The following is a 27,750-nucleotide window of genomic DNA, read 5'->3' on the forward strand; positions in this document are numbered from 1 at the left end:
TCCATCTTTCTTGTCTAAATTGAATAACAAAAACAATTGAAAGTCGACATTCAAATGTTTCAAATTTAAAAAAAAAAAAATCACAGAAACCATTTGAAAAAAGTTTCATTCGAAAACCTCAAACCATGAAGATTCTATGAAAATTCAAAGAACCTATTGCAATAAAACGGCAATTTCATACTTTAACCCCTAATATTTATAAATTGATAAAATTTTCAGTACATAGGTATCGTTGGTTTTCACCAACATAAAGATGTATTTGCCTGAAAAGATTGTAAACTAGTAACAATTTGTTTATACGCTTACCTTTCACGTTTTCGATATCATTAATTACAGTAATCTAGACAGGCGGCAGTGTATCAGCCGACGGCGATTCAGAAAATATTCGTCAACATACCCATGGTTTTACAAACTTACGCTATTTTTCATTTTCAGTTATTCAAGGGCTATTCGATAATTTTATTTGTCTAAGAATATCTCCCGCATTGATCAAAACCTTATATTTTATAAAAAAGGCAAGTAGATTTAGAAAAAATTAAATCTGAATGAAAGTAGTGTTACTTTTGATAATCATCAAAAATGCGAATCAAATCTGTTGAGATCATTTCCAATTGAAAAAATAATAATATGTATGTGTTAGAGCAGTGGCCTTCGTAGGTTTGTTTACAATTGAAATTATTTATAATATCATATAATATAATATCAATTTAAGAAATTAATTGCTAATATTCATAAAGATTTTATTTCATTCCAAACATAAAGAAAGTTTTAGCGAGTAAACTTTTCAATTGGTCTTCCAGAAATTAAAGAAGATACGTGTCCGCAGTAGGTTATTCAGTAATGTACCTACTACTTAACAGTTCAAACGCTTCGACGCTCCCGCCTCCCTCAATTCTTGATACTTCCCACTGTTCAGCACAGTGGGAATGAAAGTGTTTGTTCGGGTCGAAACCACTAGAATAAAAGACTAAATATTACATATAAGTGGTTTATTGGTTTACCGTTTACGAGCCCGTAACGTTGGTTTGTTTCAAAAACAAATACATGCGAATATATGTTGCAATTTGTTGGCATACAAACACAGGTTCGAGTCCCGTCAGACTGAACAAATTATTATTTGTGTTCGCTCTTTGTATTAATCATACCAAACTATTAAAGTGATTACACAACATATAAAATGAATACGCTCATGGTATTCAATAAAAATCAATAAATAAATAACAATATGGCTTTAGAGCGCGTAGATAACAGTATTTATAATATAGAACATACTGCACCAGTGTCGTGAAAACATTTGCAGTACGATTATAACGTAAATACAATCGGATTTTTATAAATTACATATCAACAGATCGGTATGAAGAGCCGTGGTAGCCCAATGGGTTGGCCTACCACCTCTGAATCAGAGGCCGTGGTTTCCATCCCGGCCTCGCATCTCTGAATTTCTCGGAATTTATGTACGAAATTTAATTTGAAATTTACCGTGAGCTTTTCGGTCAAGGAAAACATTGTAGTTAAATCTGCATGTCGAAGAAGGTTCACCAACCTTGGAAAACGTGTGTAGTCCCGAACCCGCATTGAACCAGAGTGGCGGACTATGGCCTAAATCCTCGACTAAAAGGAGATCCATGTCCAGCATTGGGACGTATAAATGGGTTGATGAAATTGGCACGATACTATCGATCTGCAAAACTCCAAGGAAATTAAGCACCCACTGAGACTGTGCTTGTTTTTAACTAGTTAATTTTTCATGCATTACTGGGGTACTACTTAAATGCGTTACTTAAGTTTTCAAATGAAACAATTAAAACCAGAACAAATGAGCAAAGAGAAATTGAATCTCGAAGACGTGTTCGACATCATTTATTACTATTATTAATCACAATATTAATATGTAACTAGTATTGAGCACCAACTTTGATTGGCTGCCCGTTCAAGGCAAACACTCAATACAAGATACAATTACACAGTGCTTCCTCAATTAGCCAGCTATTCCCTTTGCGTGTGAGGTCACAGTTTGCTCAATGGTAATAGGTTTGGAAATATTCGACGCAAAATTATAGCACTTGATGAACAAGTTACATTCAAGAACAACACAAAGTTTTGCCAAAGGTCTATGTATGCTAACATCTAAAATATTGCATTCAAAAGTCAATGTGACAATTTAAAAATATTCAATTTCTTTGAGTGCAGCCAGCGTGGCCTCTTATGCATTCGTAGTGCTGGTCGGATATACCAACTATACTCAATAATATCAGAGGATGGTGTTATTGAGTACGGTAGAATTAGTTGTTTTTTTTTTTCTCTTATAATTCTATTTTTTCTTCTAAATCAAGCACATTTGGTGTAATGTTTCCTTTGTTTAATGTCACTTAATTAAAAAATACAAAAAATAAACAAATTCGATTGTCTTTGCATTATCATTTCACAACGCCATTTTGAATTTTGACACAAGCCAATAGGCTAATATGAAACTATACCACATAACTCAATCAAAGCGGTTGTCTCGTCAGTGTCACTTTAAATCGAAATTTGGCAAATTAGGTTCGGGCCAACTGCGCTAACACTGTAGGAGCAGACTGATGCTATAATATATAATGCTCATTTGAAATGCAAACGGGCTCATGTGGCGCATAGAATGTACCTAAACGGGCTAATAGATTCCAAAAAGCTATCTCTGCTATGGATGGATTTATCCGGTTATAGCAAGATATAGTTTTAGAATTATTAGAAATGCTAATAGGTTATTAAAAATGACTTTCATCGAACAATGTTCAACGTTCGTAGTTCAGTAACAGTGAATACGAAACGTCCAGTCTGTTCTGTCTGCTTCGAGAAGAGGGCTGTGGTGTACTTACTAGTACGAGTAGGTATATAAATAAAAATTTTATGCTATGTTCAGGTGGCGAGGGCCAGGAGCACGGGCCGGTGTTCCTGATGGAGCCGCCGCCGCGGTTGTTGTTCTCGAACAGCTCGGGCGCGCGTGTGGCCTGCGCCGCGCACGGCTTCCCACCGCCGCTGCTCGCTTGGCAGCTGCCCGACGGCACGCAGGTTGACTCCGTGTCTGGATTGAGGTAAGTACCATTTCTTCTTTCCATTTGAGTCAGATTCGTCATTGCTATACGGACGGACCTACCTAACAGCTTCTCATAATTGTTCAGCGCCACATTTCTTTCTTGTGCCCGAATGTTATACAAGCGGTGTGGATTGAATCGCTGCAGCGCGTCTGACTCCCCAACGCTCTATATCCCTTCTGAGATTTTATGCTTGAGGTCCTTCAAACACACTAACAGATACAAATGGTAATCAAGTCGGTTCTACGTAGTGCGTGAACAGATTTGCCAACTGGTAGCAATAACAATTCATCCCTTTGAAGTACCCAGGCAATCTTTCAAGACCGTGGATATTTGTCACACGAAAGGTTCGTATAAATTTTTTCTCGGAGGTGCCCATTGCGGAACTTTCGTATCGTAAATAACAGTGTCGCATCAATTTGATGAAAAAACAAAAGATATGTGTCACCGATGGGCGCAGGTGCGACGAAGGAAGTGCGAAAACCTACATAATACACGACGTCCCGATAGACATGTAACGAGCTGGGATATTGATGAACTCCACCGCCTGTCCCCGACTATTAGGTTATACGGACTGACAAACGGAAAAGGACAAAAACTGAGATAAGAACGAAGAATACCGTTTGAGAAATGTATAAATGTCTGAGTCATGTAACACTGAACACATCCTTACTTTCTTAAGATAAATAATTGCAATTTGGAAAAATACACTATGTTAGTAATATTCGAATTCATAATTCTAAATGAAAATAATATATGCACTTTTCTTGTAATTGTCTCAAGCGGCTTTTATTTTTCTTGACGTTCAATTTCAGATTATGGTCGCTCTGTTGTTATTACTTCTTCTTCTCGACTATGCTGGTATTTGTTATTTGAATGCATCCGAGAGCTGCTTAAGAAACTGGAGTGCTTACATAGTTTGATAATACGTTTCATATTTTTGGTCTTCGTAAATGTAGAATAGAATAGAATAGACATTTATTGCGACGCCACAACGCATAGATACAAACAAGAGATTAACTATACTTAGACAAACAAAAGAAAATAGAAACAATTAAAATCTAAATGAAACCTAAAAAAGTAAAGGAAAACAGATAAAAAGCAATAAACAAAATATAACTGCCACAAATTTGTACTGTCATTTGTGCGGTTGTAGCATACGCAAAAGTACCTCATTCAGCTTATGCCACAGCCATAACTGGACTGTGGCCCTGGTTTTCAATGAGCAAATTTGAATATGAAAATATCTCTGAATTTCGATCTAAATTAAAATGGCGTAGTATGTTGTCTACGACTGTAAGTGTATTTTAACAGCTCAGCGAAGTTTCGCTCAGCTTCAAACTGCTTTTGGCGATGAAGCACCATACAAGACAACTATTTATAGCTGATTTGCAGAATTCAAACGCGATCGTGTGAATCTCCCGTCCACTGCTGTGAACAACAAAAAAATCGATGCGTGCGCCGTATAATCAAAACAGATAGACATGTGACATACCATGAGATTCGGTCATCTTTAGGCATAGGCATGAGTTAAATACAATCAATACTACACAAACATTTGGGTGTGAAAAAGCTGTGCTCTCGGTGGATCCCACACTATTTGACTGAGCCTCAAAAAACTTCGCGTCACTTGGTGCAATGCCATGCTTACCAGATTCAACGAAGGGGCGTCAAATTTGTTGTGGGACTTAAGTAACAGGTGACAAAACATGGATTTATAGTTACGATCCCAAAACAAAGCAGCAATCGAGCGTATGGGTTTTTCGGGATGAGCCGAAACCAACCAAAGTGGCGCGCATGCAAAGTGCCTCTAAGCGAATGATTGCTTCTTTTTTAATAAAACTGGACAAGTGGCTACTTTTGCTTTGGAGAATCGTTGTACCATGATTATTCACGGTACAACGATTAGTGATTGGTACACGATCATTTGTTTGCCGGAAGTTTTTGACAAACTCCATAAAAATAACCGTAAACGCCGTATCATCTTACACCACGATAATGCCAGTTCTCACACGGCCAAACAGACAAATGAATTTTTGAAGGTGAACAACGTTGACCTTATGAGCCATCCCGCGTACAGTCCCGACCTGGCATCTTGTGACTTTTACTTATTTCCAGTAATTAAGAACCAGTTAACAATTTTCATCGCCTGAAGAGGCTGTCGAAGAGTATAAAAAATATGTTTCAGAAATTGTCACGGAGAAGTGGCATAAATGTTTTCAAAATTGATTCATTCGTATGAAAAAGTGCTAACGGAGAATATTTTGAGAAACAATAAATTTATTTCTGACCATTTATAGTATTTTTTCTTATTCATTCCGGAAACTTATAGTGCACCCCGCGTAATAAGTATCCGTCGATACTTCTGATTGTCGCGATCCTGCAACAAATTCAAAATTTTATTTTTTACATGTGATAGCTCGTTCGTGATAACAATATTACCGGTGATGCTCACGAATAACATGAGCGCGTGACCGATCCAAATATCCACTTGACATTTGATCCTACAAGAGTTCCTTTTAGGTCAGGCATGACGTTTCCTTACTGTATAAATAGGGCTGAGAAGCCTCTCAGTTCACAATTCATAAATTGTCAGAAATAAACATAATTTTTTTACTCCCTGCGGAATTCTACAGCAGTGAATGTTTTCGAAACCCATGCTGTTTAAATGACTGACAACCACTTGGTACGAGTGAAATCTTCTTGATGAAACCTGCCTGTCGGATAAGATTTAAAACTTCTCCTTTGAGGATCTTCGCGTCTTACGTAGTAAGGTTGTTACAATATAATACAGTCAAGTTTAAATAAATTAATTTTAATAATTAATAATTTTGCCTCAACAACATTAGCTATGCTGACGACATGGTGCTGCTGAGTCCGTCTATCGGAGCACTTAGGGAGCTTGTAAAGAAGTGTGAAATGTACAGTAATGCACATGGTTTAGTGTACAACTCGGCCAAGAGTGAAGTGATGATTTTTAAGGCAGGCAAAATTAAGCCTTATTTCACACCTCCAGTCGTTCTTGGCGGGGTTGTATTAAAAGTTGTAAAAACATTTAAATACCTTGGTCATATACTAACTGACGATCTAAGTGATGACCAAGATATTGAAAGGGAGCGTAGGGCGTTGTCGGTGAGATGCAATATGCTGACCCGCAGGTTCGCGAGATGCTCTATAGATGTAAAAATTACACTCTTCAAAGCTTACAGCCAATCATTTTACTCGAGCGGCCTGTGGGTAAAGTATACGAAACGAGCTTACAGCGCCCTACGAGTCCAATATAATAATGCTTTCAGGATGCTGTTGAGACTACCAAGATGGTACAGTGCATCAGGAATGTTCGCAGAGGCGCAAATAGACGGCTTCCAGGCGATAATGCGGAAAAAAATAGTATCGCTTATGACGCGGGTCAGAAGTAGTCACAACAGCATCCTAAAAATGGTTGCAGGCAGATTTGATTGCCCAATTCTAAAATATTGGGTTGGGCAAATCAAATCTGTTTTTATATATATTAAGTAAATATTGTGTTGTGTTTGTTGTGTTCTGTATACTAACCTATTCTAAGTGAAAATGTTACTAACAAATTATATGGGTATATGCCTGAAATAAAGTATTCTATTCTATTCTATTCTATTAACATTAAATGAACATGTATAACGAAAGTAGTGGTAGGCCAGAGGGAGGACGGTTATTTGTTAATCGAGAGGACAATGGTTCGAATCCCTGAGGCGACATATACCTATTGACTTCAATTTGGAAGTTATGTAATTTGTGAACAATTAATCTAGCTAACGGTGGTGAGGGAAAATATTGTCAGGAAACCAGTACATTGACGAAGGTCTCCGACTCGCATTACACAACAGTGGGACGAATAGTGGGTTAATGAAAATGAATGAAATTTTGACCAATTTAACCTATCGAGTTCTTAAGTTTTCGCGATTGTTACACATAGGAAATGAAACTATTTTCCGGATTTAAATCGCGTGTTATTTTTTAAAATAATAATAATAGTAAATAATAATTTCTTAAAAGTATGGTTTCTTAAACAATAGTGGCTGGAGCCTCCTTTTAAGCATAGCCTGTGTCAGGAGGCACCGCTCTTCATTCGCTACACTTATTAAATTACATAAACCAACAAATCACTCAAAACACATTTCTCATTACATAGTTCAAGATTACAAAAATATTAAAATTATCGTGTGTGTGTTTGTGTTTGTGTGTGTGTCTGTGTCTGTGTGTGTACCTATGTATGTATACATATATTTAAAAGCTTATCAAGCAGAGCCTCAACTTCTTCATATGTTTTCCCCGCAATCCATTTCGAAATAATTACTCTTTTTACACTCATAATACAATTTGCTGTAGATTTTTAATTCCTTATATTCAAAGTGTTGTATATGTTGGCCGCACGTTTGTCGTATTGCCTATCTGCAAATACAGTGTTGGTACTTGGAATTGGTATGACAAGATTTTATTATATATTTATATATTACAGATTTTTTTTTGCAAACAAACCAACGTTTCGTGCTCTTTACAGATCCCAGGGTCACGGTTGACCGTGACCACGGGACGTTTTGTTTGAAAAAACAAACACACGCGATTTAAATCCGGAAAAACAGAATACGCGGTTTCATCTATTAAGAACAAATCTTGATTGTCATTTCTCTCAGCTCCCAATGCATTTTGTCCTACTCAGGATTGCCTAGGCACGTCCTTCGTTAGAACATTCCCGCGTCAAGTTGTACCTTCCATGATGCCTCGAATGTCTCATTATATTAGGTACCTTTTGTCATTTACCTCTATTGCTAGTTTTCTGTCGTATTTTGTAAGAAATATCGTGATGCGTAACTGACTAAACAATACACAAAAGTAAATACACATATTGTTTCATATTTTTCCTTTTTTGCAAAAGAAGTTCACTTTAGAACCATGCAAACCACAAATTGCCGACAGAATGAAAAAGAAACCTCAAAACATGAATCGAGTGCATTGGTGGGAGCTCAAAAGATTGCAAAGCAGAAATTGTAAAGTTCAATACCTCTCGTCAGAGTTGTGACGTCTCGCGAAATTATCTGGGCGGGACATGAAATATGCATCAACTGCTTTGAATAGTTCCCGGCACCCGGTTGTGAACAATAAATAAATAATACCAATTTTATTGAGACAGCTGCGTTCATGAAACTCAATGTTGTCTTTATTATTATATTATTTGACTTGCGCAAGCTGTTTGCGTTTGGTTTCAGACTTCAGTTTCTTTGGTATTATTTCTTACCATGTTATTATATTTTATTTAACTTGGCATAACTTTATTTGTCGTGAAAATACCTTTAATTTTACTTTACCTAGAATAGTCCAGACGCATCGGCGTTTGTCTACCGAGTACGATCAATACGGAAGTTATTTTAGTTTAGCAACCGTCTCGCGGTATATTTCCAAAGCTATCAGAAAACTAAATTAACAATGTATGTAATTAAGTTTTTATTGAATGTATCATAAATATTCAATTATTGTTTGTGAAATTACTCCACTAGTTTGTTATAATTATTAATACAAAGATTGAACACCTAGAAAAAAATCCTTCAATCCGTGTGAAGAAATAAGTTTTTCACAGATGACGCTACGGCAATAAAGTCGTTAAAAAATAAAGAAAACAAAGGTCTGCAAGAAACACATAGAAATTTCGTAAGGTTCGCTGGTTTGTTTCGTGGCTTAGTTGGCATAGCATCTGTCACGGTTTGCTTGAAGACGTTAGTTCGAATCCAACCAGATCGTAGAAATTATTTTTAAGTGTTCGATCTTTGTATTAATAATTAATACAAGTATTTTTCTGTTTATTGCAATAAGTGAACCGCATAACTTAATGTGAGACAGTTGTGGCATTATGTTGCCAAATTAATTGAGTTGTTCTCTGTTTTTCTTGACACAACTAAGATTTAATGACAAAATTGTAAACACAGGCGCAGAAGTTGCTAAAATATTTGAATATTTTTTTTACTGACATTCCAATTTTGACTATAAGTCGTTAAATTCATGTCCCACCGCCACTGAATCCTTACTAAAAGAAAATAATGCAGTTAGTATTATTAATTTAAGGTTCCGTCATATATTTACAAATGACGTTGTTAAAGTCTTTAGGTCTATTGACATAAAGAATAATGCTGATATTGATGGTCTTTCAGTCAGATAAATTAGTTCTATAGTTGATTGTATTGCGCCTTACTTAGCATTTGTCTTTTATAAATGTGTTGATGATTGCATGTTTTCTGACCTCATGAAGCAAAGTTATTCCACTTTTCAAATCTGGTAATATGTCAGACTCACCAATTTCAGACCTATTTCAATACTACCATCTCTCAGTAAAATATTTGAAAAACTGATTCTAAATCAGATATGTGCACATTCTCATAGTAATAACTCAATGTCTCCTAAACAATTTGGTTTTACTCAGGGTCGCTCTATATCCAATACTGAAGTTGAGTTGATAAAATATATATTTGATGCATGGAAAGACTCAAATGATGCCATTGGTGTATTCTGTGACCTTTCCAAGGCTTTTGATTGTGTGCACCATGATACTCTGGTTAGGAAATTTCGCCATTATGGTGTGGCGGGTCGTGAACTCGACCTTCTTAAATCGTATTTGAGTGGTAGGCTACAGAGGGTCGATGTCGATTAGCACGGGTGTCCCTCAAGGTTCAATTCTAGGCCCATTTTTGTTTTTAGTTTATATTAATGACTTACCTAGTCTCATGGAGGATATAAAACATGAGATAGTATTAGTTGCTGATGATGCTTCCTTATTACTTAAAGTTAATAGGCACTTATGTTCCTACAACGATGTGAACAATGCTATATCTAAAGTAGTTAATTGGTTTGCTGTTAATAACGTGTTACTTTATGAGAAAAAAACAAATTGTGTAAAATTTACATTACCCAATGTTAGAGAGACGGTTACGAACATTGTAGTTAGAAATGAAAAATTGAACCTTGTGGATAAAGTTGTATTTCTGGGTATAACGTTAAATACTAAATTGCATTGGGGTCAACATGTAAGTAAGTTATCAAAACGACGCGGCTCTGCAGTGCACGTGATAAAAAAATACGGAAACTTTCAGACGTCGAAATCGCTAGATTGGTTTATTTCAGCTACTTTCACATTCCAATGACATACGGCATTTTGGTTTGGGGTAAATCCGCCGATATCAATAGAATATTTGTCCTGCTGAAACGTGTGGTTAGGTCAATTTACAATCTGGGCCCCAGAGTATCTTTGAGAGATAAGTTTAAGGAAATTAACATTCTTACACTAGTGTCACAGTACAATTATGAAAATGTAATCTATGTTAAGAGGAATTGTAATTTCTTTATGAAAAATAGTGACAGACAAAAAATAAACTAGCTGTTCTTGATAATCTTCACAAAGTCACAAATTCATTTAAAGGCCAATATGTGCTTCTAAAACAAGATTCCGATTGATATACAAAATTTGCCATTCACGTTTACAACTATAGTGAAACAAAAACTTTATACTAAAGGCTATTTATACCACTTCTTAGTACGTACTAGGATGACAAAAATCCGTGGTAGTAACCAGTTTAGTTTATGGAGGTAGTCTCGATCTATGATGTTTGAAAACAGAATAAACAAAATATTGTAAATCTTAAATGTATACAAATGTCATTTACAAAGAACAACCCCTAGAGTTTCTTGATCGTTCTTCTCAGGGGAATCTACCTTACGAATGAGCGGTAGAGTTTAAGCAATATGACGATTTCAAGTGTAATAATGCTTACCTATGAAATAAAGATTATTTTGATTATGATTTTGACATCAAAAACAAATTTTACATAATTCTTTTTCCGATTAGTCAGTCGCTTAGACAGTATATCCTGTTATCTACCACGGTGCAGCGAAGATCTGCGTTCAGCAACCAGTAGTATTTCATTATTTTCATATCTCCGAGCAAAATAGCAAAAACTGTTGGTTGTTGAAACGCAGATCTTCAGGCGGTGGCCCTTTTGATATAGTTAATAAAATTATAATTCTAGGTAATAACATTTGGCCATCAAAGTCTTCTAAGTGCCAGAACGAAACACGTATGGGTCTTAATCAAAGAGAGATGGCGTCAAACAAGTTTCCCGGAATGTAATTCAAGGTATATGTTTTAGGACATGTGAGGTGAAAAGTGGAACGGTCGACGAAAATAGGGGAAGACTTATTTGCCTAGTAGGTTGTGTACTAGTGTGTACCACCCGAGCTCCCTGCCATTCCTTTGTTTGCTACAATATGATGAAAATATCTAAATCGGTACACTATATGTACGAGCTACCTCGACATACTTAGGAAAATATTATAATAATTGCAAAACTATACACGCTGACGTAGATTTTAACATAAAAGACTATTACGTGTTTACTTTATTTAGAGTTCAATAAACGGAATCATTGAGTGCGGACACGTTTCATTACTAACATCCCGTTCCAGTGATAAACTGATTGACTCTCCAGCAAACTACAACTTAGAGTAAGGGAAGCTACCCTTACATTTTGGGCCTTCGAGCCGGATTGGAGTCTGGTCTATCGGTCTCCCGGTCCGTGAGCGTACTAAACGAATTCCAGTAACGTGTGAATTGAACTTTGAATCTTGGTAGCGAGCTAGACACTATAGATTTTGCACAACAGTGTAGTAAGAGAGGGTAGCGGTGTGGATGATATATAGTGACTAGGATGGAGAAAAGAATACTGCGATGGTTTGAAGAACGAATATTGGTACTTATTAATTGTAAACAATGTCAGTACAGACCATTACATAGCTCATAAGAACAAACATACCCCGTTGAGGTGTTACAAATAGACTTTAGAGTACTTAAAATAGACACAAAATTCACAGAAAGTTAGAAGAATGGAAAGGAAGAGTTGAAGAGTTCACTAGCTCTTTCACATTATCTTGTAGGAGAGTCCGTGAAGTCTGTCACACTGTAGTAGCACCCATTCATCAAGAGAGTTTACAGGTAGACCGTACATGTCTCGATCGGAATGAGAACGTGCTAAAAAGGTCAGGTTTTTTCTTTTTTTAGCCCCGCACTAGGGAAGCCCTGTGTCGGTTAAAAGTATTAAGAACAAATGGGCCATATAAAGAGACTGATGCACGTGGATGAATCGAAAGAGGTTTATCAGAAGCGTAAGTAAAGTATCTTTGTAGATTTTGGTTGACCTTTTGCCGAATATTTATTTTTGCACTTCAATAGTTCCAAAACGTATAAATTTGCTCTTACGTACTTATTTGTGTTAGCCAAAGTGTTCTTTCTACGATTTGTCTCTCTTTTTGAACATTCCATTTTAATTTTGTAAATCGCGGCAGTACAAGGCGAAAGCGCTGTTTAGTTTCTATTGCCCGCTTGGGTTTCCCTTGCATTTTAATTTCATTGAACAGTTTTTTTACCACGACATTCGAAGTTAGGTTACACGTTTTCAAGATGTTTATTTTTTATTTGACAACTTATTACACATTATTACAAAATCAACAATCATCATTAACCCATTTATACGTTCCACTGCTGGCCACGGTTCTCTCTGGTGAGGGTTTGGGGCATAGTTCGCCACGCTGGCCCAATGCGGGTACGGGACGTCGAACCTTTTTCGAAAGTTGTGACCTTCTAAGCGCAGGTTTCATCGCCCGGATTCGAATCCAGTATCTGCTTGAGAGGCGGTAGGTCAAATCATTAGTCTACTACATTATTAAATCTTATTAATTGATTATAGGATCTATTGATTGAAAATTAAAACCGGCAAACCGTTACTGGCGACTACTACTTGCAATTAGATTAAGAACTTGAATTAACATCAAATAAAAGAAAAATAACAACAGCAACGACAAGAAAAACAATTCAAATAGTTATGTTTGGTTTACTACAACAACCTCACAAGTGTAAGATAAAATGTGTTTTTAGTAAATAAAACTATCTCTCAAAAAATATTTAAAACAATTATATATAATTAATTTGGAGTCATTACAACATAACGTACTATTCATTAACGGAAAAGATATGAGATAAGACAACTCGATCCGAAAACCGTTTACTTTTATATAGTTTGCTTATGACAAAATAACACAAAATCACCAAGTGCAAACTAATAAAATTAAGTTATTAAAAGTTAATCAAACCGAAGTAAAATAAGTTTATTTTTATCAACTGTCTTCATTACATCATAAATTTAAATCGAACACTTTAAAATTTTAGAACTTTTTGTTCCATTATACAACATTGTTTTTTATAAACTAAAGTAAAGTTTCGTGCTAATTTTCATACGTTTGTTACAACACTAACATACATTCCTATTATGTTAGGATACGTTCTACAGATATCCCAAGAAATGACCTAGATAAAGCAAAATTAAGCCAAATGTGGTGACGATAGATACCCTACATAAGTGCCTTTACATTGGCACAAGTAACGTTAAGTATGTACTATAGACGCCAAATTATAAGATATAGTAAGAACACCCCTGAAGCCAATTAAATGCGGTAGTTGAAACAGCTTTCAAACTCCACACGTTTACTCCTCGATAGCTCCTCTTACTTACCGGTAGCACTTCGTATTCATACACGAAGGTAGTCCAATGCCTTAACGCTACGCGCTGCATTACGTTAAATTGAATTTAACATAAAGGAATGAATTTACCCTCAGATTGGACCAGAGCAAGATGCAAGTTTGCTATTTACAATCTGCGTCATAACATTTGTGTTATCTCTTAGTATATATTCCCGCAACGTTATGCCTCGAATTTCGGAGCCAACTCTTCATAATTTCCCGCAAAATTCCCATATTGTTCGCACATTGCTCATAACAATATGTTACGACGCATCGGCCACACTAAGCCGCACTTTATTTATATGCCAACTTCTAGGCTTGCCGGAACCGCGTTGAAATATCACCCTTGTTGTGAAGTAATAGAGGTTGTTTATGGTCTATTGCTTTCACGTAGCGAGACTAAGGGCTTTAAATTTATGTTTTGATGAAAATATTTTCTTCTCGCCTTCTCAAGTTTTAGTGAAACATTTTGGTGTGTTATGAAATTAAAATGCAAAATTAACGCATCAATAAGACTTACCTATTTCCGCCGCCAAGCAGTAATGGGAGCATTACTTCGTTCCGGTTTAGAAGGGTTAGGGTGCTGGTGAAATTACAGGTACATGGGACTTGTCAACTTATACCTCAGGGTGACAGGCGCAGTGGCAGTGCCTCTCAGATCTTTGCGATTTAAAGCTCTGAGTGGCACAGCAACTGTTAGGGACAGGCGTGTCGCATACGTCACTTTGAATTATAAAAAAAATTATACTCCCACAATACGCGTTGAATAGCATAATACGCAGAAGCTTTTAAAATTACTAAGCAAAAAACTACATACTGGCAATATCCAAAAAGGGCACCGGCAATAAGCATAAACAAGAAAAAAAAACATATTAGAACTGAATAAGGAAAACATCACTTTGTTAAAAGAGGTTCACTTTAGAACGCCAGACGAGCTTTTGAGAAATTGACTTTACTCTGAGCGCAGAGAAACGGAATAGAGTACAAAAACAAACAATACAAGTTATTAAAAGATTAAAAAAGCGAATTTCATAATCAACCGCACAATTGTCGTTTTACAAGAGGCCACGTCGCATTCGTCGCATCGCGGCTGTTATAACGCTCTTATGTAGACGTGACGCGTAAAGTAATTAGCTACGAGTTGGTACGGCAATATGCGATGGCACGTCATGTGTTAAGTACTGAAATTAAATTAATCTTCACACCTAATTGATAAGTTTATGTATAGAAGTTTTACGGGGAAACGCGTCAAAAGAAATGCATTTAACTTCTACACAATTTTCTGTTGCAATTGTGATACGGCTGGATCGCACTTTCAATAATTAACTGACGAAGTTTGAAATGTATCATATTTGTGAAACAGGCAAAATATTGTTACAAAAAACAACGAACGAAATAAAATTAGTATATCGTATTTATACCAAACAGAATGTTATCGTGTTCGACTCCAGCAAATGCTATTACGTAATATTTTTATATCTGTTTTGTCGGTTTCCCAAAAATGACTTTTCGTATTTTCAAACTAAGAGCCGTGAAATATAAGTAGTAGAAAAATATAAAAATGCTCTTTTCAACGGAACCTTTTTCGTAAAATGATAAGCCCATTAGCAGCAAAGTCCCTGCAGTATCCTACGAGAGACTTTTCGCCAACTCGGTATGTACCTATAAGTAGCAGGTGAGGTGCTATATTATGCTGCTTCGACTACGAGCGTGACGGGGTCGCTGAGGGGGGCGGATTAAAGGTCGAGAGCGGGCAGGCGAATCAGGTATTCTGCCGAGATTATCATTATATTATAGTGTTATTTTTATTATCAAATAAGCAGCAAACCGTCTGAGATTTTCACCTTCCTGCTTGTTTATTTTTATTTGCGTTAGCATATGAAAGTGAAACAAAACAGTAGGTATCTTACCTATCTTTTCAATCACGGGAGATTGAAATTCATAATATTCCCCAACAGTCGCGAACGCGTTTGCCTCATTGCAAACCTGTAAAGACCTCTTACTGTAAAAAAGTAATTATAATAAGTTTCACTTTGAAAATAATGACTTGCTTAATTGGCGCTTATTTAATAAAAACATAAAAAAAAAACATTATAAAATATGTAGTAACTTTCGAAATATAAGCGTAGTGACAAAAATAGAGCCAAAATTATATGCGTCGAGAATCGTAGGGGTAATATATCGCCCTACCAAATTGTTTCCAACCGCAATCATTTAGCAATTTCCCCGAACGGCGACAAACATGCGTGTATACCGTGCGCAGTGCTGCTATAGTGCACAAAGCACGTTGGACTTTTCGCGGGAGGGCGCACGACAAAAGGTGAAACAATCGAAAGGGGGCAATCAGGCCAGCAGTTATGCCTGGTTTGCATAAACGTGAAAGAGAAACATTTGTATTTAATACGAATGTGGCCGATACTAAGCCGCAGTCTACATAATAAGCTATAGTATAAAAATGTTGCTACAGTTTATTGTCGGAATATAAAGACGAGGTAGGATGTTAAATCTGCTTACGAGCAGAAAGTAATTGTTTCCAGATTTTTCTTCCAACGTATGATGCAGGAGTAAACGCAGTGCACGAAGTAACCCGAAAGAGAAGGAAGTGAATGATATGGTTATTTGTGCGAGCGGAAATCGGTGCAAAAGGTTACGAGCCTCCTATGAATCATGTTCGATCGAGGACGTCGTAGTGGGGTGAAAGGTGTACCTACAGAGGTGCATTGTTCGTGAAGGTGTACTTACAATTAAAACTTGTCGGAAAACGAAGTGTCGGTACAAGTCTGGTTAAATAATTTGAAGGATTAGAGCGGCAGCCTCTAAAGTCAGGATTTCCATGATGGCCCAACCACCGTTAATAAAGAAACCCCAAGAACAAGAATACAATTAAAAATATTTTTCTATACCTAGCCGATCCATATTAGCTAGCATAAGAAGTACATTGACAAATAACCGCATTTTTTTCGTTTGATAAAATAATACGTGACTTAAGGTTAAATTCAAATTTTTTCACATTTATGTTTAAATTTAGAATTCCTTACTTAGCAACGGCCGTTACTCTGTTAAATATAATACGAAAAAAAAAATTTGGTGATGTCAATATATATTTTTGAAGGTGAAGAAAACGGAATTTCGAGTATTCCGTTTCTCATCTGCAATCAGAACATCAAAACTTGTCGCGTTATGATACGAACTATTGCCACACCCAAATCACCAGATTTTGGCCACAATTGGCTTTTTTTATCAGATTTTTTACCGATTTGCATCAAACGAGGAAGCTGAAACCGAGCTTTATTTTTCAGTGTGACAAAACGTATTTTTTAATGAAGAAGAAGAATTGAAGAAGTTGGGATATTGCTGGTCAAGGTGTATAGAGTTAAAATGAGATTACGTAGAAAAATAAATCATTATTAAAAAAAGTTTTTTTTCCTTTTCAGGCTCACTATGTTTTCAAACCAACGTAAAATTCACAGTCACTGCACAAGCTCCTTTGAGCGCACTAGAAAGTTGATTTTTTACAGCTAACTTAGTTGCGGTGTTCAACAAAATCGTGCAGTCCCAACCGGGAGCCTGCAGCTTTCAGCTTCTCGCTCAACAGTCAAAGGCCGCCATCCGATTGAATCGTACCCCATGAGCTTTCCAATGTTTGTTTTATTTCATTTGTAACAGTAACAAATGCTTCACGTTCTTGTCACTGCTTCAGCAAATCCTCGCTATATACAACTACGTTCAATAAAACGGTTCATTCAATAATATGACGTACAGTGTACCCATAGACTAACTGAGTGATTGGCTACAATTTCACAATTTGCCATGGGTACTTTAGAGAGTTATTGTACACGAGAACTCAAACAATTTTTGTTAATTGACAGAAGTATGAAAATTACCCAACAGCTTATCTCTGTTAGAATGGAAAAAATAAAGGATATAATTAATAATGATAAGAAGATTATTGCGAAGTCTCGAATTTCTAAAACAATAGTAACCTAATTTACTGTCAGTGGAGTAAGTAAAAAGTTAATTTCGTCGCCCCGAAAGGCATGACCTCTTTTAAACTTACTGTCAAAGTTCTCATGTGGGGCAACCACTACCGTCACCTTCCAGCAGAACCACCGACACACGAGCACGGCGGAATCTTCAAAACCGAATAACAACAGCAATTAACTGTTCAAATTTTACAATTAACTAACAATCCACGGGAATAAACCTCCCGCGTCATGTTACTCAAACTCAATCGAGAGAGTGTTGCGCGTATCCCTTAAGTAGCAATATCGTATTAATTGATAATTACAAGTAAAGTCTATAATTTATCTACGCGTTTGCCTCAAGCTGAATCAAGGTGATTATCATGTGCATTTAATTTGACATTGAAACAGAGCAACTTGTACTTATTTGGTGTTTACATTTTATTCCATCATAATAAAAGTTTAGTTTGTTATAATTATTAATACAGAGTGTTCGATCACTCAGAAAAAACACTCAGAAAAAATTCCTTCGATCCGGTCGGATTATAACAAACTAGTGGAGTAATTTCACAAAAAATAATTGAATATCAATTCAATAAAAAAATTTAATTAAAAGTTTAGTTTTTTAAATGCTCACGATATCCTGGAAAGATAAATACACTTATAAATCGATCTCTCTTCATAGTTTACTTACTTATTACTAGATATATGAGTAGTATCCTCGAGTAGTATTCCTCATGCAGGACTATGTATCTCTGTCAAGAAACAACTTTTCCATATAGGACATTGAACTAGATTTTGCGGCACACCCCATCATCCAACAAACAATCAAACAAGATTGAGCAAAAATACTTCGGTGGCCCAGTTATTGGCATTATTGACGATATATATGAAGGTCTCTAGCACCAAGTTGGAAACGAATTTTTCTATTAGTCCTGCTTTGGGTGTACTGTACTTTCTTTTCTCTGGTTCTTATAGTACAAGGAATAATTGGTACGGTTGTTTGGCAATATCAGAGTTTTTTTTACTTCGATTCTCGAGACCTTTGTAGCGTTAGTATTATTATCGTTTAGTATTATTTAAAATTTGACTTAACACACAAAAAGGTCAATTTCTAATTCCAGTGATAACAGAATAGTAATGAAAAATAATCGAGAACGCCTCCACCCTAAGCATAATAAACAATATCCACAACCAAACTCGTTTCTTTCTTCTCTCTTCTCTCATCTCTTGTCTCATCTTCTCGATACGGAAATATATCCCCCCACCACCACTCGGAGCCCATCTTGTGATCCCAAATGTTTGTGTTGTGTCTATGTATGGAATTGGCTTTGTTTGTCTGCAATCTTTATAATTCTGTAATGTTCTCCATTATAAACATATTATGATATTTAAATAGAAATCAACAACTCCAATAAAGTTGGTTGGTGCTTACCGCTCCTAAGCCCGCAACAACGATGAACTCCACCTGAGACAAAAATAATCCCTATTTTCTTGTTTAGATTTACTCACGAGTACACCGTGAATAACTCGAATCCTGATTCCTAGAATTGATATTCAAGCGGAGCATCATGTAGATAACATGACGCGATTATATCCCTGTTACTGTTAGTAATGGAAAATGGATCCACCGGGTATCACGGAATATTCCCACCAGATTTTATTATAGTTAAATACATTCCCTTCTCGGCACACGCTGACACAGGTGAGTTTTGTCTTGTTTTGTTTTGCGTTTGGGTTAAAATATTGTAACTGTACTGTGTGTTGCTTTAACGATTAGAAAAAGAAAAAGATGCTACATAAAACGCCGTCTGTCCTCCAAAATTACAATGTAAAACAGTACAATGCGCCTTTGGTAACACATTCCGCTTTCACGAGACCGTACTTCGGTACTACTAAAGTATCGTAGAATTGAATATTAAAACTCTTTGCACGCGTCGTAATGCGATTATTCGCCCGCCAGTAATGGAAACCATATCCGGCGGGAGATGACGACCGTTCAAGATTCTCTTTATACATCGCGAGCGCATACAGCGCTCGGAAGTTGAAACTCGAAACTAAATCCTGCTGTTTCGCTCGCCTTGATTTTTCTCGATTGAAGAAGCTAAAGAAATTGAATTAGAGTTTACAAACTCCGATTACATCTGGTGCAATAATTTTTTGCGACATTGGGCTGAAAAAGATTATGTATATTTGAAGAAAAATTATAATCCAACGCTAAACAAAATAAAAGGATTATAACAAATATTTTTGAAGCTTTAGAATGTTGAAAACGTAAGTAAAACATCCCAAATATTCAAAATTATTTGAAAGTAAAATAAAGCCAATACTTTTTCTAGACGTCATCGGATGCATTCGTCATTTTGAGAAATGGTGAGATATAAGTTTTGTAAAGCGTCAGTGCATGTGAACGTTGCTGGAAGTGGAATTTAATCAACACGACCACCTCTCATTACGAAGACGTCAACTGAATTTCATTAAGAAACTAACTTCCACACGAACGTGGGAAGAGGATATATGAGAGATTTTAGCAAGGTAGGTAACCAAATTTTCATTAGAGTTAATTTACACGGAACCGACCATCACGCGCCAGAATGAAACTGATTGATCATTTTTACTCCGTTTGAGCTTAACTAAAATTATCCGTAAAATTATAAAATTACGCATAAATCATTTTTAGCCAAATGACAGACGGTTGGAAAATCCTAATTGCGCTGTCCCGACTTCATCGTCTGAGAGTTACACTTTAGACGTGCGACTCAAATGATATACTGCAAGCACTTTGTCACTTACCCCTCTGTTGCAAACATCCATTTAATTTTTCCTGCACGTGTTTCTTACAATTTCTGACGCCACTTCTCCAAGCAGTAAATTCTTAAAAACCACTGTGAATACTACATGCTGCTAAGACTGCTACTAGACGGACTTCATGCGCGAAGTCAATATAATACAACTGCTGCAGTCGACACAGTTAGAATTAAGTGTATTTGTGGATGTCGAAATGGAAGCCCAGATGTTATTTGTCACTGTATTCAGAAAATTATTAAAGAAATAAACATCTCACTATCGGAATCATCCATTTTAATTTGCGAACAAAGTTACATCCGTAATTCGCGACTACATTTGACAGTGGAAATTGAGACCAATAATGTAAACAAAGATTTTTTTTTTTTTTTTTTTATGACATTAAGTAACGGGACGAACAAGTCGTGTGCCTGATGGTAAGCTACACGCCTGCCCATAACAGTTGCAGTGCAAAGATACCATGTTTTTGTTTAACAATTACATTGTTTAAATTAAACTCCCAAATGATGTAATTAATTTAATGAAAAAAAAAAAATTGGTTCAGACACAAATAAAATGAAGATTATCATCCTCTTAAGAAAGAAGATCCTCTTAAGAATATCAGATGCATCCTTTGACTCTCGGGCTATCGTTCACATCTACTGCAGCCGACACTTGCAAATGAAATCTCGACTGCACGTCTTTACTGCAGATAAACAGTGAATCTGTGAGGAAAATGAGGAAAAGTCAATGTGTAAAAGTGCACTAAATTATACAAATGGCATTCTTAATGCGCTAATTAGTACAATCGACTACACAGGTATTCCAATCGTAACAATAGATGTTCTTTATTCTATTCTCCCTCTGCAAAATATCTCCATAGAGAGGCGTGTATTATCCCACTCTACCTTCATTGCTGAATAATTAAGAACAGGATTCCGCAGAATAATAAAAGCGGTCGATGCTCGAGCGTCGTACGTCGGGCGTCGTTGGCCAACGTCGAGAGGCGGTACGAGTCGGTTGCATACATTTGTTACGTCAAAGCAAATTATGGCATCCTGTTGCTTTTACACAACCTCCGAAATGTATCTTTGCATCCGGTTTTTAGGACCACATATTTCGGACTTGACTTTTAGGGTTGGAAAACTGTATTATTTACGACCATGTGAAAATGAGAACATACATATCGAATTCTTAGATTTCAATATTTTGCAATTTTCGCGATTGTTATATATATATATATATATAAACCAACGCAACGTTCCGAGCTCTTTTTCATGTACCTTTTTGGGCTGTTCGTCGTATATGTACTCGTGGTAATGAAAGCTTTTGTTAATCTGTAGTTGTTATTGTTCTACGTATCTTTACTTCTTTACTTACTAATTTCCACTGCAGTAGCAACGCGCGAATTCGTGACTGCGTACTATACGATAATCGTGTTACTCTTAGTGGATCCTTGTGTAACTCTTCCCATATCTAGACACTTTATCTGTACGCGATCGCCAGCGTCCAGAGTGGCCGTCCAAGTCCGTAGTATCAGTCCGTATGTTCTCTCGGTCCAGGTGAACGTAGCCTTTGGGTGGTATTGTTCACGTATCTTACTCGTTTTGTCTCTTCATGAATATGCAACGGATATATCGTGGGCTTTGTCCCGGCCCAGATTAATATTATGGGTATGCCTCGGGATGGTGTATTGTATATACTCATATGTGTTGGAATAACACGCAACTAATGCATATATGTACGTAGGTGCATATAATGTGGTTGGCTACGGGTGTGATTTAGTTAGACCTGTGGTAGCTTTTAGGCGGTCGTAAATTTTAGAAGCGTGTAGGTATGTAGCTACTGCTGTAGTGCAGAATCAAATCACGAAATGGAATATAAAGAGAATCTACTCTGATGGAGCAGGTTAATTGACTCCTCGGCGACAACGATTTGTCATAAATACGGCCTAATCAAAGCTTTATTTACTTTTTATGATATCTAGTGACGAGACGAACGACTTGTGCGCCTCATAGTAAGCTGTACGCCAGTCCATAGCAGCCAGTGCCACTTTAAATTACTTTTAAAAGCTTTTTTTGTCAAGAATATATATTATTATTTAACTAATAAAAAAGTAAATAATGATATTTTTTCTAGACACAATCATATGAGCTCCTTACAGACAAATGAAATCCACAGTTCCCAATTTACCCATTCGATTGAATGCCTTACAACTTTTTTATACTAACCAAGATTCTTCGAAGCGAATAAACCAAGTACTCAGGCAGTTCCTTTCCGTTATGTTTTCTTAGCAGCAACTGTTTGTTTTCCATTGCCAGCCTTCATAGAATAACAATTCTTTTGTTTTTATTCGTGGCCCATCGAGCAGAATAATGAGTTTTTGTTTTCTTTTGTCTTTATGATAGATATAAGTACGTAGGTATATTTACGGAATAACTTCTATATACTCGCATAAGTTTTGTTATTATGTGGGAACCTGAATACTAATGTGATCCGAGTCCCGATAGACCTTTAATACCGATAGTGCATTATCAATGTTCTACTGATAGCATACTCCTAAATGTAATTTAGCTCGAAGCTCGCAGCCGTTTCATCCTTAGTACTAAAATACGTCACAGAAACGTTCAGTTGCTGAGCAAACACCCTTGTGATATATTGACCCCATGACAGCTGTACACAACGCGGTTCAGCAGCAAAACTCGTGCCAAAACAAGAATAAAGAAGTTACCAATAAATATTTGCGTCCTAGATCTCATTGTCTCTGGCAACATTTCTCATTTGGCGGCTCGTGAGTCGTGACAGAATAATGGATGTATCCCCACGGCGATGGCGGTGCGTTCCATCCGTCCGGATAAATCAATCCAAGGGAATTTATAGACTGAAAATAGGATTTTAGCAAGAAACATGGCCTCTAATATATACAAGTCGTGGTAGGAGTGTATAAGTAAGTTAGTGGTAGGTTACACTCGAAAAATCTCGACAGACTTTTCAATCCATTCAAATATAATTGTTATCGTGCTATATTATTTTTTAAACTAGACGAGATATAGTAGTCATTGTGTACACCTCTTACAATCTATGTCTTTACTAAAATTTTCCGTCGCGCAAAAATAATGGATGTTTCCACATGAAGCGTTGCGGTGGTCGCCATGCAACTTGGATAAATTAAAATTAACACGAAAGGCTGGCCTGGATTTTACTGACGCTAACTAGCGAGCTCTGGACCGAACTAAATATAACCAAATTAGTTCAAAAACTATTTCATTTCAAAAGCTCCGTCCGATGTCATTTGTATACGGCATCTACTTGTAGTATTTAGTTAGTTGTCTGTTGTTTACATTTGAAATATATATTACTTGCTCATAGTTTTGGAATACTTATGCAAAAAAAAACAATGGATTTATATCAAAGCAAAGTTCTATTAAACAAAGTGTAGTGAAAGTTTTTCTTTAGGATGAACGATTGTTTCATTGGAAATACAATCTAAGCTTCATCCACGTCTCTACAAAGGCATAAGAGTTTTCTTTAGCAACAAAGCAATGTTTTCCCAATATTATCACCAGGCAATTCGACTTCATTCTGTGTTATTCTGTGGAATTAGAGGAAAAGTGTGAGCATTGTTTCCGCATGTTCTGTATTGACTCTCTCGACGTCGAGATTATCCGGTTCCGATCACTTGAATTTAGTCGAGTTGCGGTTGTTCTCGCTGCGTCGCCATGAAACGCCAATTTGACCAAGACTGATTTACTCGAATATATCTTCACATCAATAAAATAATATCGCAACACCTTTCACCGTTATTACTTCCTCCGCAGCCGAACGGTTACCATGCTGGACTGTCACGTAAAGGTCTTGGGTTCGATTCCCGGGCTGGGAGAAATGTTTATATGGACTACATTTATTTTTCTTGTGAGTTTGAGTGTAATTTGTGGTTATCTATGTGTATGTCCACGGCACCCTCGATACAGGGTTTCCCTTGCGGGGTTATGAGTGTGTGCGTTATTGTTATTACTATTATTACTTATATTTTTCAATACACCTACATACTATTGAACTATAATATTTTCATGTTACAATAATTACATTTACTGAAGTAAATACATATACTCTTCATAGAACTTCATAATTCTGTTTTGTGTAATCCTTGCTGAGCTTCAATAGCCACCGATCTGTGCCCTGCATTCAGTACCATTACAGGATGTGAAAATTAATTTGTAAAAAGTCCCAATAATTATAAATACAAAGATCGAACACATAGAAAGAATTCCTTCGATCCGACCGGATTCGAACCGACGTCTTCTAGCAAACCATGCCAGATCTGACAAACAAGCACATAGAAAAATTCGTGAGGTCCGCTGGTTCGTTCCATGACTTAGTTAGCATAGCGTCTGGCACATTTGCTAGAAGACGTCGGTTCGAATCCGGCCGGATTGAAGGATTTTTTCTAGGTATTCGATCGTTGTATTAATAATTATAACAAACTAGTGGAGTAATTTCACGAAAAATAATTGAACATCATCGTGGTGAAACAATCCTGGCATTCAATAAAACTCTTAAAAGTCCCAATAGCTTATAAATATTACAAAGGCAAACTATACTAACATAGATATTAGTAATAATGTTTTATGTATCTATTACCAAGTTTTATCTGCTATTTGCAAAGTTTTATCTGATTCTTCATGTTTGTCCTGGATGTTTCCTTTATCTTTAGTCGTTTTCTACCATGATTACAGTTTTTCCTGGACATGAGTGTAGTTTTTTATTATTAAGAAGGAAATGTATAGTGATTTCCTTTTCACCTGATGAAACATTCTCGCGCATCTCTCGTCTCTAGTGTCTCTTTATTATTTTTTGTTTTCTTTGAAAAATATCATAGCCGCGGTTCAGTAGTCTGGTGTTACGTAATCTGTCAGTAACATGAGTGTACGATCCGTTAATATTTGTAAAAACGTTCGTATCCGTTGAGGCGTTGGTGTATAATTGAAAGGCCTCTCTGACTCAAGTAATTTTATTGCATATTTTTATTATATTTTTGTCATTTACTCTTGCCATTGGATATTCGCGTCTGTACTAACGTCATACTTATTTTCCACTAGTCCGAAGAGACGAGGGTTGGATCCCACCGCTGTCACCAACTTGTGGTGAAACGGTAAGTTGACCAAGACTGATGATTTATTAGAATGTTGAATACATTCGTAAAACACACACGTGCATAATATGATATCACAACACTCGTGTTTTCTTGAATTAGCTTAACTCCCACACACCTAAGTTTTGTCTGCGAAGTTCCTCTGGGAAATAAAGACCTGTTTTAAACATTCTCTTGTATTTATAGTTAATAACATAACATCAACATTAAAAGTTAACGGTGATGTAAATACAAAAACATCACAATAACATTTTTGTGTAATGGTTTACTTTAGAAAACTAAACTTGTTTCAGAAATTAAAGAGCCTTTTCAGCAAACTTACTGCGCATTTGCTTTTATCATATTTGTGCTCCAAAAAGGTTCAGGCAAACTTCTTGGGCGTTATTTCAAGTGGAAAGTACTCGTAGTCAGACTATTGTGGCCATTGTAGACGCGGGAGGGACGCGGCGGGAGCGGGGACAGCAAATTTTAAATTTCATAATAACCGAACAACTCGGCGCATTTCCATAATGCCGAGTGTTTTGCGCCGGGCGCAGGGCGCAGGGCGCAGGGCTGCCTCAGCTTCACAGGCCGTTTCATTATATTATCTTTCGTTCCAGCAAATAATTTTGTAATTCTTATATAAGTTTTATTGTATTATAAATGTATTTTTTTTTTAATTTCGTTACTTTATTATTACTACCAAATGGTGGCCAGGAAGTGGTTATACAAGCGTGTCTGTGAATGAGTAGTCAACGTCGCCAAGTCGCGGGCCAACGATGAGCCTGCTCGCTAATATCATAAGATTGTATCTATATCCAGCAATAGGTGCTACATATACGTTGAGATTGTTCTTAATTTCTATCCATGTTTACCATTGACTTGATGACAATGTGGGTTTATTAATACCTTTGTTTAATAATTCTTGTACGAAGCAATTTGCACTTGTATATAATAATTTGGAATACTCTCTCGTAACGAAATAATACAGAAAAAAAATGTGCTTCACAATTAATCAGCCTTACCTTTCCAGCAATTATTTACATATCTATAGAAGAGATCACATCCTTCTCCTTGAATTACGTAGGAAATAGCAGATGTCAATTATCTTATTGAAGTCACAACTAATGTTGTAGACTGCCCACAACTTCTGTCTGTGATCCAGACATGATCCAGATAATGGTTCTGACCAAGTAAGTATCTTTGCAATAATACATTGATTCATTTACCTGGCGCTATTACAACCAGAATTCGTGTATTTCGCGTGCGAGTCATTAATAATTTTATTAAATTTTCAATCCATTTCGAGTTAGACCTATTCAATACAAGTTGTGCGTCAATAAGGAATTTACTATCTCTTTCATTTTTTAATAGTAATTAATGTAGGTAGGTTAGTAAATTGTTTAATTAGTAAAAGAGTTATTGTTATTGTAGTGATTTTTTTGTGTTGTTCTAAGTGTTGCTAAATACTAATACTATTAAATAGCTTGACTTACTTATGAACAAAAACAAATTTTGTATTTTTTATTGTAATTTTAGTATTTTTTCATTTCTCTTAACGGACTGTATTATCCATGCGTTTTTTATTTAACTCAACTTCTATCGGCGGGAAATTGTTTGCTTACCATTGTTACTTTAATTTCTATTATTTTATAGATTTTAAGAAGCTGTTCGTACCCCTTAAAATAAAATAAATAAATTGTCTTCCTAGAGCATAGAATCGCTTTTAATCGGAATAAAAAGCGATAACATATTTTGTATGGGATTCTTGTGAACAATAAAATCCTACCCGGGCTGACCCGATCAGGATGTTCATCGTGTGAAACTATTTCGAACTTCAACTGATGAAAGCTAAGCTCAATATCTGAGTGATCAAACAATTCGATCTGGCAACCCTGATCATTAAATACATTTGAAGGGTGACCCGGTCGCAACGAAGTTAATCCTGTGACGAGAATATTCCGCTTTTCCGCCCGGCCGCTCGGCGCTCGCCACTCGGCTTACAAAAAGAACAAGCTAATAGATATCTGAAAGAAATAATTTGCTTCCCCTTCATCTTGAATTATCATAACATTTTCATCATAACAATTTCAATATGCCTTTAGGTATATTGAAATTTGGATAATTTCGAGAAGTCTTAGTACGTAGTTTATAAAGGAGTTTCTTTCACAATTGATCTAAGTACAGTTATTTATTTATTTCAGGCCA

The 27,750-nt window shown here is 36.3% G+C and overlaps 1 protein-coding gene across 5 annotated transcripts in view; it reads left to right on the plus strand.

The window, feature by feature from the left end:
- The window catches only part of LOC113228725 (Down syndrome cell adhesion molecule-like protein Dscam2), a 217,622-nt gene that overhangs the window by 38,738 nt on the left and 151,134 nt on the right, over nucleotides 1-27,750 (plus strand). For all 5 annotated transcript variants that reach the window (XR_003310336.1, XM_026462087.1, XM_026462085.1 and 2 more), the window contains exon 3: nucleotides 2,903-3,074. Coding sequence is in view for 4 of the 5 variants with exons in the window: in XM_026462087.1 (XP_026317872.1) it covers nucleotides 2,903-3,074 (172 nt within the window). In the remaining variant the exon portion in view is untranslated. The remainder of the gene's footprint in view (nucleotides 1-2,902; nucleotides 3,075-27,750) is intronic.

This window comes from Hyposmocoma kahamanoa, unplaced genomic scaffold, assembly GCF_003589595.1.
Source record: "Hyposmocoma kahamanoa isolate Upper Pololo Valley unplaced genomic scaffold, ASM358959v1 239, whole genome shotgun sequence".
In the NCBI taxonomy this organism is placed as follows: Eukaryota; Metazoa; Arthropoda; class Insecta; order Lepidoptera; family Cosmopterigidae; genus Hyposmocoma; species Hyposmocoma kahamanoa.